The sequence below is a fragment of the Orcinus orca genome, chromosome 20 (genome assembly GCF_937001465.1).
Source record: "Orcinus orca chromosome 20, mOrcOrc1.1, whole genome shotgun sequence".
NCBI classification, from domain to species: Eukaryota; Metazoa; Chordata; class Mammalia; order Artiodactyla; family Delphinidae; genus Orcinus; species Orcinus orca.
This window is the reverse complement of record NC_064578.1, coordinates 42,664,208-42,679,908: the sequence shown is the minus strand read 5'-3', so window position 1 is coordinate 42,679,908 and position 15,701 is coordinate 42,664,208. Positions and strand designations below refer to the sequence as shown.

The 15,701-nt window shown below is 41.7% G+C and overlaps 1 protein-coding gene across 2 annotated transcripts in view; it reads right to left on the bottom strand.

Moving 5' to 3' along the window:
- Positions 1-1,059: 1,059 nt before the first annotated feature.
- PDCD2L (programmed cell death 2 like) overlaps positions 1,060-15,701 on the bottom strand; it is a 29,217-nt gene continuing 14,575 nt past the window's right edge. Inside the window, exons 7-8 of one of the 2 annotated variants that reach the window (XM_033413973.2) lie at positions 5,053-5,182; positions 1,060-1,240 (exon numbers count right to left, since the gene is read on the bottom strand). In XM_033413973.2, the coding sequence (XP_033269864.1) occupies position 1,240; positions 5,053-5,182 (131 nt within the window). In that variant the 3' untranslated portion in view covers positions 1,060-1,239. Of the gene's footprint in view, positions 1,241-4,732; positions 5,183-15,701 lie in introns of those variants that run through there. The other variant, XM_004284153.4, reaches the window with a different exon arrangement.

Below are 15,701 nucleotides of genomic sequence, written 5' to 3'. Positions count from 1 at the left end.
CCTGGCCAGTCCGCGAGCGGCCCGGACTGGGCTGGACTGTGAGCAGAAGACTCTTCACACCTCCGGCTGTACTCCAGGCTGGTAGTGCTTCGCACCGAGGCGCGTAGTTCTGCTATCCGGCTTAAGATTTATTAGATTTTTGATGTGTATTTTAAAAAAATACTTTGCAGCATATATGTAACCGAGCAAAGGCCTCTTATGCCCCAACTGAAGAAAGCCAAACTTTGACAAGGGGAGTTTGCAGCAAAGTAAGGACTTACTGCAGGGTGCCAAGCAAGGGAGTGGGAAGCAAGCCTCAGATCCACTTCAACTTGGTCTCTGAGTTAGAGGGGTTTTTTTTGTTTTTTGTTTTTCGTTTTTCAGTACGCGGGCCTCTCACTGTTGTGGCCTCTCCCGTTGCGGAGCACAGGCTCCGGACGCGCAGGCCCAGCGGCCATGGCTCACGGGCCCAGCTGCTCTGCGGCATGTGGGATCTTCCCGGACCGGGGCACGAACCCGTGTCCCCTGCATCGGCAGGCGTACTCTCAACCACTGCGCCACCAGGGAAGCCCTAGGGGTTTTTTTTAAGGGTGAGGAATGGAATATTTCCTGCCACATCAGTAAACAAAGGATGTCAGTCATCAGCAATTGCAGCCCTCCATCAGTGAGCTGGTGAGCCCCAAGGAAACTCAGGAAGGAAAGAATACCTGCCATCTAGCAGCCATCAGACTACAGCCACTCCCTACCGTAAGCCCTGAGGGAACTGAGGATGTGAAAACACAGGATACTGGCCCCAGATAACTGAGGTGCATATCAAAGGAATGATTTCAGTGAGCCCAGACTCTTGCATCTTCCCATACATAGAAAAGCACTAAATTCCTTAATTTGGGGTATCTGGTTTTCTTTAATTTAGAATAATCCTTTGATGTTCCAACTACCTGCCCTGTGTTGCAAAACTTCTATATAACCTGTCTCTCCCCACCCCACCACCTCCTCAGAGCAGTTTTCTCAGGGTTACTTGAGATGCTGCCTCCCGGGCTTGAAGACCTAAAAATTCCCGCCAAATAAAACATAACTCTCAACTTTTAGGTTGTGAATAATTTTTTAAGTCCACAAGGGGAAGAACAAAGAGGCTGGGATTAATCATCATCTTGTGACATTTCTGTGACATTTCTTAATTGGGAGTTAGGATGTCTGTCTCTGGTTTACAGTTTTCTGGCCACGTGGTCCATGGTTCAGGAGTCTGTTAGCTCATCTTCCTCTGGAGAAACAACATGAGTTTATACCTTAATGATGACATCTATAATAGCAAGGTTAGTACATTAACGATGTTATCAACAACAGCAATTTTAGCCATCTGACTCTGGGTGATTAGTGTTCAGTTAGCACAGGATTGAGATCAGAGGGGATAAGAAAGGGAATAAAGTTTTGGAGAGAGATTTATCATAAACTCAGTAAAGGAACTCGATTTCCAAGGGACTCAGTTTCAGTTACAAAGTACGTCCTGGGAAAATATTGATGGTGGAAACACTCATAATATTGAATGAAAAAGATACAAGGACTTCCCTGGTGGTCCAGTGGTTAAGAATCTGCCTGCAAATGCAGGGGACGCGAGTTCCATCACTGATCAGGGAACTAAGATCCCACATGCCACGGGGAAACTAAGCCAGCACCTGCAACTACTGAGCACATGCACTCTGGAGCCCACGAGCCACAATGAAGAGCCCGGCAGGCAAAAAAAAAAGAAAAAGAAAACACAAAGATACAAAACCACACATATGATTAAATTTTGTTAAAAAAAACTTTTTTTAAACAGGAAGAAAATAACCATGGTTAATATTTTTGTGTATCTGTGTGTGATGAAATTATGGATAATTTTTATTTCTCCTCTAAACTTTACTGTATTTCCCAGATGCTCATTCTCCTCAAAGAAAATGTGAATTTTAAAATCAGAAAAAATTATTAGAAGAAAAAAGGAAAAGATGGTGTGAAAGGAAAATCAAAATAGAGTATTGCTAAGAGAGCTCTCCAAAATGGAGCTGGAAGGCCACTGACAAAGTAATTTATGCATGGCTCAGCCTGGATGAAATCTGACGTTTTGACCACTTACTGTCCTAAGGAAGGCATCCAGAACATCTGCCAGAAACTTGATACTTACCCTTACCCTAATATAACTCATGACAGCCTATCTATTTATCAGATCCTTAACCTAAAACAACTCGTGACCGCCATCCCTAAGGACGAGTATTTCTTTTCTTGTGTCAGAGTACAGTCTCGTGGCTTTTGCCTTTCTAAGCCCCTGACTTTTTCTCTTCCCCGGAACACTCCTTCCCTTTTAATCAAATCTGTGTCTTCCGAATTGCAATTCTTATGACGCCAAATATACTCTTTTCTTATCTTCTTTCTTCGTTTTGTTGATTGACAGTGGAAAACAGAGGAAAATGCTTTTGACCTCTGTGGTCTTCCTCATCAGTTGCTTGGTTCACGAACCACACACCAAGCCTGATCTGTGAGGGGTACTCAGTCTGTTGCCCTGATCCATGAGACGAAGGAAGGGCCAGGGCACCCAACCATGGTTGGGGAGGGAGGCACCCTTGCATAGTAAGCTGCTGATGCTCCTTCCCTGCTACCGGCTCTCATAAAGGCCCCCTGTGGCAGCTAAAGCTAACAGAGGTCTTCAACAAAATGCTGACCTTCCTTCTCCCACTAGACACACAGCGGATAGAGCCACCTTCCTTTGCTTCTTTCCTGCCTCCCTCCTCTTTCCTTTGCCTGGGCTGGACACCTAACCCTGAGGCTTTGCTATTCTTCGTGGGTTGGTGTGTTGTTAAAAACAAGATACAAGCTCAGAATGGAGTCGCTTATGCTAAGCCCCATGTCACCAAACTGAGACTTAACTACAGTTTCGGCTCTCCCAGAAATGGAATCTTAAACCATCAATCAGGAATCACCGGATCAGCACTGGTTAGGTAATCTACCTGAAAGACCCCTGCCGTCCCCTAAAGGAAAGTAAGTTGGCAATAACCAACCCCCTATTTTGCTGATAAAACTTTCTTGTTCCTGTCCCTTTCTGCCTGTAAAAGTCATTTTGTTTAGCTCCTTGAAGCTCCTTCCTTTCTGCTAGATTGGGTGCTGCCTGGTTCCAATTATTTTTGCTCAAATAAATTCTTATGCCTCAGTTTATCTTTTAACAGTGTGTATAAAGTATAAAATGCTTGCCCACCTTAACAAATTCAAATAGGATGCCAGTGCAGGAAGTAAAAACTGAAAAGCACCACTCACAAAATTGCACACCTAATCCTACTCCTCAGGGCCTTGCTGGTGTTTGTATTTCCAGATCTAGATCTTTTGCACAGCACTATGAAGAGTTTTACATTTAAGTGGGTTCACACTAGACTTGTTTTCTCATATCTTGCTTCCTTAACAATATGTCACAAACATTATTTCTATGGGATCATGGGAAACGCCCCTGCTAATCTGTACTCTATTTTGGTAAGACCTCATACAAACATGTATAACTAGATTCAAGAACATGTTTGGTTGGAAGCACAAGTTGTCTCCACCTAAAAGTCAGCCACATTACACCTAGCTCAGATGTCTGCAAATGTCTGTATCAACAGTTTAAAGCAACAATTCTACCCCATCCTCTCATCAAAAGAGGGTACTCTCTGGCCATTTAAATAAATCCAAAGTGATATACCTGCAAATATAAGCAGTATGTTTTCTGCTCCAGTTGGAGTGAGTGGTCTGACAGTCTGAGGGATTCTCCACCCACAACAGAAGTGCCACAGGGGAACCGGTGGTCACTTCTCCAGCATGACAGAGGAGGAGTCAAAACCTCTCTCTGCAGGTCCACACTCAGCCGCAGCCCTGCAAACCCAGGGATCCTGAAATATCACTGACCAACACCTTCGCTTTCTTCTACACAGCCAGCCACTTTCCCCCAGGTGCCTCCCACCCTCCCAGGAAAGGGGGAGAGGACAGGGCAGCATCAGGTAGGGTTCTCACCAGTCACACACTGCCCAGGAGAACCACATCTCATGATAATATGGGCCTAATGTGTTATTTACCAAAGTTTATGTTTATTAACATAAATCAACCAAATTGTTTATGTTAATACCCAGTTTCCTCATCTATGCAGGCAAACAGCAGGTCTGTACACAGCTGGTGGAGGTGTTTTCATGCTGCTGTCAAGGGGTAGCAGAATGGAAGCAGCTGATAACATAAAAACTAAATGGAGAAAGGGGAGATTGGAGAGGTAGACAGCTGGATGGAAGGACAATGTCCAGAAGAGAGAAAGGGCCCCCTTCCTGTGATGCTTTAGGGGCAGGAGGTGAGGGCGGAGAGCCTGGGGTGGGGGAACACCAGGCAGGTATAAACAGCTCATGTCACAGGGCAGGAGCCTCAAGCAGCTGGAGCAGTTCCAGTAGTTTGCTCTGTCAGCACCCAGGGACAGCAAAAGTGCCAAGGCTGCAGGGGTAGTACGTGGCTGGCTGCGCTCATGGCTCTCCAGCTGCTCTCCCTCCTAGAACCCACCGGTCTGCTTACATAGGATCACCTGCCCTCTGGGCTACAGAGGAGCCACATTCTGAGCTGCCACTGTGGACACAGGCCACTGACCCTGGAAGGGTTAACCAGTCCACAGCTGGGAGGTTCTAGTCCTGGCTCCAGACCCATCAGGGGTGCGAAAAAGCAAAAAGAAACAAGAAACAAGAGCCAATAAATTGTGAGTCAAAATGAGGTAAAAACACAATTTAAACATTAAAATTTGCTTTAATTTATATAAACAAAAGGAAAGGGTTTCCCAGGTGGCACAGAGGTTAAGAATACGCCCTGGTCCAGGAAGATCCCACATGCCACAGAGCAACTAAGCCCATGGGCCACAACTACTGAGCCTGTGCTCTAGAGCCTGTACTCCGCAACAAGAGAAGCCACCGCAATGAGAAGCCCGCGCACTGCAATGAAGAGTAGCCCCCTCTCTCTGCAACTAGAGAAAGCCCACGTGCAGCAACAAAGACCTAACGCAGCCAAAAATGAAAACAAACAAACAAAAAAACACAAAAGGAAATGCACTACTTAAATAATAATTCATCTGGGTCCTCTTGGATAATACAAAATTCTTCCACGGGAGTCTGATGATTTTGAGGCCAGCAACTCTTCTCACATGTGTATATTAGAATGGTTCCGAATTCCACAGAAAGACCTGAAAAATACAACATATTCAGGATTCCAGCAAAGAGAAAACTTATGAGATACACTCAATATTCAAAATTTGCCCTGTTTGGGGAAAGCATCTTAGGAACTTGTGTAGAAATCAGCGATTTTTAGAACATGGCTGCTGTCATCTGCCGATGCTGGCCTTCAATTGCAACATTTCCAGCCTCCAGCCAACCCTGCTCACTTCAGACTGGTCCCCACAATCTGAATTGGTTCTGGCAAGTCCATCCTGTTACTAAAGGCAGTGGGTTTTGTATACTGACAGACTCCCTCGGTTTGTCTCATGTCTGAAGTCAAGGGGAGATTCTGTCAGCAACCAAAGACCTCTGTTCAGTCCTGAATGGCAGGTTTTTCTTCCAATTCCAGGGCTTGTTCCTGTACTTGGTGCTCCTAAGTGTATAGTCATACCACCCCTTCGATTGTCTAGTTGGTGAATATATGGGGCAGTGTTAAATACATCGCACCCTCAAAGCTGTTTGCCCATTTTGTCTTTATTTCAAAAATCTGAACAAATGGCTAGCATATACTTGAACTCTTGGTGAAATTTAAATGTTAATAAAATAGTATACCCATCAAAAAAAAAAAAATTTCAAAGTTTGCTTAATGGATTGAGCCCAGACTCTGGAACAAGATTGCTGGAGTTTAAACCCCAGCTCTACCACCCTGAGCAAGTGATTTCATCTCTATGTTATAATGACTATATTTATCATGATGACAAGATTGCTGTAAGGAGGAGTAAACAAGCCAATACATGTAAGATACTTAGAACAGAGCCTGGCACATCTTAAGTGTTAACTGTTAAGCAATTAGAAGAAAATACAAAGGAAGGAAAAAGATGGCTCAATGTGAGGATAACTGGCGTTGCCACAGGGAGTGATTCTACCTACACACTGAAAAAATAATTACTTAAAGCAAAAACAGTGCTCACTAGTTTTCAGTCACAATACAGTTGCAGTATTCCTACAAAAAGCGACTGCTGATTGCAAAAAAACCCACAGATTTCTCAGTAAAATATACTTTTTAAAAAAAAAATGTTTATTTATTTATTTGGCTGCATCGGATCTTAGTTGCGGCATGTGAGTTCTTTAGTTGTGGCATGCGAACTCTTAGGTGTGGCATGTGGGATCTACTTCCCTGACCAGGGACCGAACCCAGGCCCCCTGCATTGGGAGCACAGAGTCCCAGCCACTAGACCACCAGGGAAGTCCCAGTAAAATATACTTTGAAAATAAACAAAAAATCTCAATTAGTCTTCATTGCAAATGTCTAGACTATCTGACATTGAAGATCATTTTAAAATAGTCACACTGACAGAACACTACCTCCAAGAAAGGATACAGGCAAAAAGTAGAAAATAAATCGTAAGAATTTATAGAAGTTTATTGATGGATGGAGCCACGAAGAATGTCATCAAGAGAACATGAGCAACAAGAACTCCTGTTGAAATCAGAATAGGAAATCAGGAGTGAAAAGGAGCAGTTGGGCAACTGGTTTGCAGCAGCAAAAGAAAAATACTTTTTAAAAATGTAGACAGCAATAATGGAAAGAAAATCAAAGACAGTACAAAGAAAGGCCAAAATAGAGCTGATTTTGAAAAAACAACGTGGTGAATTTGAGATAATTCCCAACTAGAATGAGCAACAGGCAGTTTTCAGAGGGCATTAGAAGGCTGAAACTCAGTACTAGTAACCACCAGGAGATGAAAGAAGGAGGTGTAAAGAATTAGAGAGAATAAAGTACCAAGTAGCTGAGTATTATACATGAGCCCAGAGACCTGCCACATTTGGGGGATGAGGGAGGGGGAGGAGAAAGACACGGCATATGGAGATCAAAACAGTCCCATTACACATCCAATGAAAAACATCAGAAACCACAAGAAACAGAAAAGACAGGTGAAACTTAATTACAGGTAGAAAAAAAGGCTTGAGAGAATCTCAATGAATGTAGAGGGAAAGGGAAAAGCATGCATTTGAGAGGAGAAAGGTGACCAAAGCAACTGGTGTTGCTTCCGTAGAAAAGCTACAAATTCAACAGAACAGATACTCAGAAATAAAAAGGAAGAAAAACTAAATATATAGGTCAGAAGACCTATCCTGTCCCACAATAAAAGGATTATAGAACAATGAGACGGCAAGACATATGTTAGTTCAGTGCCTGGACTTCATAAATAAATAAAATTCTACAGGCATCCTAGCATAAAGTTAGTTACAAAGGTGGCGACGGTGGGGCGGGGTGGAAATCAGTCCACCCTCAGACTTCTACAAAGCAACATTCAATGCCAAAACATACTTCCCGGTGAGACGCAGCCACGGGAGATGACAGGAGGTACCAGATAAAAGGACTGGCGGGGCTCTCACTGTTGACAGCATGGGCAATTACAAAGTTTTGAAGAAAGAAAGTGGGGCTTAAGAACTTTATACATAAGCTGTCCTTCAAATATAAAGGCAGACCAGCACACACATTCTAAAGTAAGAACAACACCTACGAGCCCTCTTTGAGGCTATTACTTGATAGATTCCAGCTAGGAGAGAACAGTCAAAATAAAGAATTCATAGGCTAAACAGCTATGAGAATTATGGCTATAGAATACAGATTTAAAAACCTTGATAAAGCAAAAATGATACCCAAATATTTGGAGATGGAGTAGGGTATACATTTCCTTATCTGTTATAGTAAAGATAATGCATACTATTCAAAATTGAAATACAGAATGAATATAATTCTCTTAATTTCAGAGGATCTTATAGAAACTAGGGCCTCTTGAATAAAGAACCCATTACCTAGGAACTTCCCTGGTGGCGCAGTGGTTAAGAATCTGCCTGCCAATGCAGGGGACACGGGTTCAAGCCCTGCTCTGGGAAGATCCCACAGGCCACAGAGCAACTAAGCCCGTGCACCACAACTACTGAGCCTAAGCTCTGGAGCCCGCGAGCCACGACTACTGAAGCCCACGTGCCTAGAGCCCGTGCTCCGCAACAAGAGAAGCCACCGTAACGAGAAGCCCGGGCACCACAACGAAGAGTAGCCCCGGCTCGCCACAACTAGAAAAAGCCCGCACGCAGCAACAAAGACCCAACGCAGCCATTACATACATAAATAAATAAATAATAAATTAAAACGAAGTACATGGTAAGGATTTCCTGGATATGACAGCAAAACACAGGCAACAAAAGAAAAAACAGACAAACTGGACTATAACGAAATTAAAAACTTATGTGCATCAAAGGACACAATCAGTGGAATGGGAGAAAATATTTGCAAATCATATCTGATAAGGAGGTAACATCTAGAATATATAAGCAGCTCCTACAACTCAACAACAAAAAATAAATACGCTGATTAAAAAATGGACAAAGGGGGCTTCCCTGGCGGCGCAGTGGTTGAGAGTCCGCCTGCCGACGCAGGGGACACGGGTTCGTGCCCCGGTCCGGGAAGATCCCACATGCCGCAGAGCGGCTGGGCGCGTGAGCCATGGCCGCTGGGCCTGTGCGTCCGGGGCCTGTGCTCCGCAGCGGGAGAGGCCACAACGGTGAGAGGCCCGCGTACCACAGAAATAAATAAATAAATAAATAAAACTAACGTTTTTCCCTAAAGAATGAATGTTCATTATTTAAGTTGGCTTAATTACCTCCATTGGGACTTCCCTGATGGTCCAGTGGTTAAGAAACCACCTTCCAATGCAGGGGATGCCAGTTCGATCCCTGGTCAGGGAACTAAGATCCCACATGCTGCAGGGCAACTAAGCCCGTGCACCACAACTACTGAGCCCACGTGCCACAAGAGGGAAGCCCATGCACCACGACAAAGATCCCGAGTGCCGCAACTAACACCCGACACAGCCAAAAAATATTTAAAAAAAATTGTTTTTCCTCCATTAAACCTAATTGTTATAATTGTCACTTTGCTGTCATAATTGTTGTTCCTGTCATCCTTATAAGGATCACCAAAGGCATTATGAGTTTGTGCAGCTGCTTACACGGTGTTTTTCTTAATTAAAATATGATTCACATGCCATAAAATTTACCATTCTAAAGCTACAGTTCATTGGTTTTTAGCATATTCACATAGTTATACAAACATCTCCACTATCAGATTCCAGAACATTTTCATCACCCCAAAAAGACACCCCAGGCCCATACCCGTTAGCAGTCACTCCCCATTCTCTCCTGCCTCCAGGTACAAGCAACCACTAATCTTCTCTTTCAATGGATTTGCCTATTAGGGACATTGCATATAAAAGGAATCGTATAATTTGTAGCCTTTTGTGTCTGGCTTCTTTCACTTAGCATAATGTTTTCAAGGCACAAGTATTTGCTGCACGTTTATCATGTAGTACTTCCTTTCTTTTCATGGCAGAATACTACTCACTGGAGATACCACATTTTGTTTGTATACTGATTTGTTGATGAACATTTCAGTTACTTCCACTTTTTGGGTATTTCGAATAATGCTGATACGAGCATTTGTGTACAGGTTTTGGTGTACGTATGTTTTCAATTATTTTGGGTGGAATTGCTAGGTTATGACGTTTTTAACAATAATATTTGCAAAACTTTTCCAAAATTTTGTACCAGATGCTGCAAAAGATGCTGGGACATCAACAACCTCCTATGTGGCTGATGGCAACAGAAACTGGTAGATACCTACCATGCAACAATTTGCTAAACATGACTTAAATAATACTTGTATACACAGCTATTAAAAAGAACTCAAAGGGACTTCCCTGATGGCGCAGTGGTTAAGAATCTGCCTGCCAATGCAGGGTTCACGGGTTCAAGCCCTACTCTGGAAAGACCCCACATGCCACGGAGCAACTAAGCCCATGCACCACAACTACTGAGCCTGCGCTCTAGAGCCCATAAGCCATAACATCTGAGCCCACATGCCACAGCTACCGAGGCCTGTACGCCTAGACCCATGCTCCACAACAAAAGAAGCCACCACAATGAGAAGCCCGCACACCGCAACGAAGAGTAGCCCCTGCTAGCCACAACTAGAGAAAGTCCACACACAGCAACGAAGACCCAACGTGGCCAAAAATAAATAATTAAATAAATTTGTTAAGGAAAAAAAAAAAGAATGCAAAAAAATAGGATTAGACAGGCACTTCTTCAACCTGATGAGAGCATTTACAAAAAACCTACAGTTAACAAGTTACTAAGTTACCTAACGATTAAAGACTGACTGCTTTACTCCTATGATCAGAAATATGACAAGGATGTCTGCTCTCATATTTACATTCAACACTGTATTGAGGTTCTAGTCAGTGCAGTAGGCAAAAAAAAGAAAAAAAAAAAGAAGAAGAAAAGAAAAGAAAAAAAAGACAGCCAGCTAAGGAAAGGAAGAAGTAACTGTCTTCATCCCCAAACAACATGATTGTCTATGTTCAAAACCTGATGTAATCAACAAAATAACAGAACAGTTGCAGGGCACAAGATCAGTATACAAAAATCAATTGTGGAAATAATGTCAAGGAACATGGCAGAGTAGGAAGCTCTAGGAATCTGACCTTGCACTAAGGCAGCTACTGAGCTGGAAGAACTATCTGAAACTATCTATTTTGGAACTCTGGAGTCTAGTGAAATACTTCATCATCTAGTAAGAGCTCAATTAAGACATTTAGAGATTTTCCTTCTTTCATTTAGCAACTAGCTCCAACACCATATCCAAGAAGCTCAACAAACTTCAAGCAGTAAAAACTCAGATATCCACACCAGACACACGGTAGTCAAATGTTAAATTGACAAACTGTTAAAACTCAAAGACAAAAGGGTAACTTTGAAAGCAGCAAGACAGAAGTAACTAGCTGCATACAAGATAGCCTCAATAAGATTTAACAGTTGATTTCTCAGAAACCATGAAAGCCAGGAGGCAATAGGATGACACATTTCATCCTGAAAGACTGTAAATAAAGAATTATGTATCTGTCAAAACTATGTTTCAAAATTGAAGGAGAATTAAGATATTACCAGATTTTCTTTTCTTTTTTTTTTTTAAAGCTGAGGGAGTTCATAACAGTAGATTTTCCCTGTAAGAAATGCTAGGTGCTTCCCTGGTGGCACAGTGGTTAAGAATCCGCCTGCCAATGCAAGGTACACGGGTTCTATCCCTGGCCTGGGAAGATTTTACATGCCGTGGAGCAACTAAGCCCATGCGCCACAACTACTGAGCCTACGCTCTAGGGCCCATGAACCACAACTACTGAGCCCGCGTGCCACAACTACTGAAGCCCGCACGCGTAGAGTGCATGCTCCGCAACAAGAGAAGCCACCGCAATGAGAAGCCTGCACACCACAACGAAGGGTAGCCCCTGCTCGCTGCAACTAGAGAAGGCCCATGCGCAGCAACGAAGACCCAACACAGCCAAAAATAAAAACAAACAAATAAATAAATAAATTTATATATATATAAAAAAGAAATGCTAAAAGGAGTTCTCCAGGTTGAAATTAAAGGATACTAGACAGTAACTCAAAAACAGGAAAAATAAAGAACTTCATAAAGGACAGCTTTATTATACTTCTGGTTTAGTTTGTAACTTCTTTCTCCTATACAATTTAACAAGCAAATGCATAAAATAGCAATTATGAATCTATGTTAAGAGACATACAAGGTATAAAGATATAATCTGTGATGTTAACAATATAAAGGGAAAAGAATAGATGTATATAGAAGTAGAAGTGTTTGTATACTATTGAAAGAAAGTTGGTATTATTCAAACTAGGTTGCTAAAATTTTAAGACGTTAATTGCAAAGTAATCACTAAGTAAAATACTAAAAAATACAGCAAGTCCCCTACCTATGAACCTTCAAGTTGCGAACTTTCAAAGATGCAAACATGTGTTCCATCAACATCAGGCGTGAGTGAAATTGCCGATTGCCCTCCATTTCCTATTGCTGACGATCCTTCAGCTCTATTATCTCCCACCTCCTCTCCCTCCTCCAGTCAGTAACTCCTCTTGCCTGTTCACTCGATGCCAGCCCCTGTACACCAGCTGTTGTACTGTACTACTGTACTTTTCAAGGTACTGTACTGTAAGATTTTAAATGTTTTCTTTATTTTTTGTTTGTTTTTTATGTATTATTTTTGTGAATAGTATTACAAACCTATTACAGTATAGTACTACATAGCAGATTGTGTTAGTTGGGTATCTAGGCTAACTTTGTTGGACTTACGAACAAATTGGACTTACAAACACGCTCTCAGAAAGGAGCTCATTCGTATGTAGGAGACTTACTGTATACAGACAATGAAAGAGGGAATCTAAATGGTATACTACAATAAAATCACCTAAATACCAAAAAAAAGGCAATAATGGAAGAACTGAGGAACAAAAATATTATAAGACATACAGAAAATAGCTAAATGGCTGAAGTAAATCCTTTATCAGTAATGACATTAAATGTACATGGATTAAACTCTCCTATTTAAAAAAAAGCATTGACAGATGGGATATAAAAAAATAATAAAATAACACTAATCTATATACTATTAGAAATACTCTCTTTAGATAATAGGGACACAAAGAGGATGAAAGCAAAAGGATAGAAAAAGATATTCTAGGCAAACAGTGACTAAAAGAGAGCTAGGTTGGCTATCTTTTTCTTTCTTTTTTTTTTTTTTTTATGGTATGAGGGCCTCTCACTGTTGTGGCCTCTCCCGTTGTGGAGCACAGGCTCCGGACGTGCAGGCTCAGCGGCCATGGCTCACAGGCCCAGCCACTCCACAGCATGTGGGATCTTCCCGGACCGGGGCATGAACCCGTGTCCCCTGCCTCGGCAGGCGGACCCTCAACCACTGCGCCACCAGGGAAGCCCTGGCTATCTTATTGTTAGACAAAACTTCAAATAAAAAGTGGTTACAAGAGACAAACAGGGACATTATGTGTTGATAAAAGGTTCAATAGGGCAAGAAAATATAAGGGCAAGAAAATATAATAATTATAAACATATAAGCTTCTATGTGCAGAGACCCTAAATATGTGAAGCAAAAATTGAAAGATTTAAAGAGAGAAATAGACAGTGCTACAATAATACTTGATATCAATAACTCACTTATATGGGCTTCACTTATAGCGGCTGGGTCCATGAGCCATGGCCACTAAGCCTGCGCGTCCATAGCCTGTGCTCCGCAATGGGAGAGGTCACAACAGTGAGAGGCCCACGTACGGCAAAAAACAAACAAACAAACAAACAAAAAACTAACTCACTTATAATAATAAATAAAACAACCAGAGAGAAGATCAATAAGGAAACAGAAGGTTTGACAATGCAATAGTTTCACAACTGGAACTAACAGACACATAAAGAACACACCACTTAACACCACATTCTTTTCAAGTGTACATAGAACATCTCTAGGATATAGCATAAGTCTCAATTAATTGAAGAAGACTTACCTCATACTAAGTATCTTTATGATCACAATGAAATGAAACTAGAAATCAATAACAGGACAAAAACTGGAAAATTCACAAATACGTGAAAAATAAACAGAACATTTTTAAACAACCAACAGGTCAAAAAAGAAGTCACAAAGGAAATTAGACAATACCTTGAAACAAATGAAAATGAAAGCACAACATACCAAACTGCAGTGAAAGCAGTGCTAAGAGGAAATTTTCAGATATAAGCACACACAATAAAAACAAAGAAAGATCTCAAGTCAATGACCTTAATGGTCTATACCTTAAGGAACTAGAAAAAGACCACACTATCAAAGCCAGCAGAAGAAAGGAAAAAATAAAGACTAGAGCAGAATTCTTTTTTAAATGGAAATATAAAAACAATAGAGAAAACCCCACAGAACCAAAAGTTTGTTCTTTGTAAAGATCAACAAAATTGACAAATCTTTAGCTAGAATGACTAAGAAAAAGAGAAGACTCAAATTACTAAAACCAGAAATGAAAGTAGAAACATTGGGACTTCCCTGGTGGCGCAGTGGTTAAGAATCCACCTGCCAATGCAAGGGACATGGGTTTGAGCCCTGGTCTGGGAAGATCCCACATGCCGTGGAGCAACTAAGCCCATGTGCCACAGCTACTGAGCCTGCACTCTAGAGCCCTCAAGCCACAACTACTGAGCCCACGTGCCACAACTACTGAAGCCCGTGCTCTGCGAGAGAAGCCACCGCAATGAGAAGCCCGCACACCGCAACGAAGAGTAGCCCCCACTTGCTGCAACTAGAGAAAGCCCGCGTGCAGCAACGAAGACCCAACACAGCCAAAAATAAAAAAAAATTAGGGCTTCCCTGGTGGCGCAGTGGTTGAGAGTCTGCCTACCAACGCACAGGACACGGGTTCAAGCCCTGGTCTGGGAAGATCCCACATGCCGTGGAGCAACTAGGCCCGTGAGCCACAACTACTGAGCCTGGGCGTCTGGAGCCTGTGCTCCGCAACAAGAGAGGCCGCGATAGTGAGAGGCCTGAGCACCGCAATGAAGAGTGGCCCCCGCTTGCGGCAACTAAAGAAAGCCCTCGCACAGAAACGAAGACCCAACACAGCCAAAAATAAATAAATAAAATACTGAATACATAACTACTTTAAAAAAAAAAAGTAGAAACATTAAGACAAATTTCATAGAAATAAAAGATTATAAGAGAATAATATGAACAGTTGTATACCAACAAATTGAATAACCTAAAAGAAATGATAAACTCCTAGAAACATGCAATCTACCAAAACTGACTAAAGAAGAAACAGAAAATTTGAATAGACCTATAGCAAGGAAATTGAACGAGTAATCAAAACCCTTCCAGTAAAAAAAAGCCAAGGGGCTTCCCTGGTAGCACAGTGGTTAAGAATCCACCTGCCAATGCAGGGGACACGGGTACAAGCCCTGGTCCAGGAAGATCCCACGCCCGTGCACCACAATGAAGAGTAGTCCCCACTCACCGCAACTAGAGAAAGCCCGTGCACAGCAACAAAGACCCAACGAGCCAAAGATAAATAAATAAAATAAATAAATTTATAAAGAAAAGCCAAGGACTAGAGAATATAACTAGTAAATGTTACAAAACATTTAAAGAAGAATAAACACCAATCCTACTTTAAGTCTCCCAAAAAATTGAATAGAAGGGACTATTTACTCATTCTCTGAGGCTAGTATTATCCTAATACCAAAGCCAGACAGAGATATTAAAAGAAAAGTACAAACCAATGTCCCTTATACGGATGCAAAAATCCTCAACAAAATACTAGCAAACCAAATCCAGGAGCTTATAAAAAGGTTTATATGCTATGATCCAATGGGATTTATCCCAAGAATGGAAAGATGTTTAAACATACCAAAATCAATATAATATACCACATTAACAGAATCCACAGAATTACCATGATCATCTCAATTGATGCAGGAAAAAAGCATTTGACAAAATTCAATACTCTGTAGTGATAAAAATCACTCAATAAACTAGAAATAGAAGGTAAATTCCTCAATCTGAAAAAGGCCATACATATGAAAAACTCACAGCTAACTTAATACTAATGGTGAAAAACTAAAAGCTATTC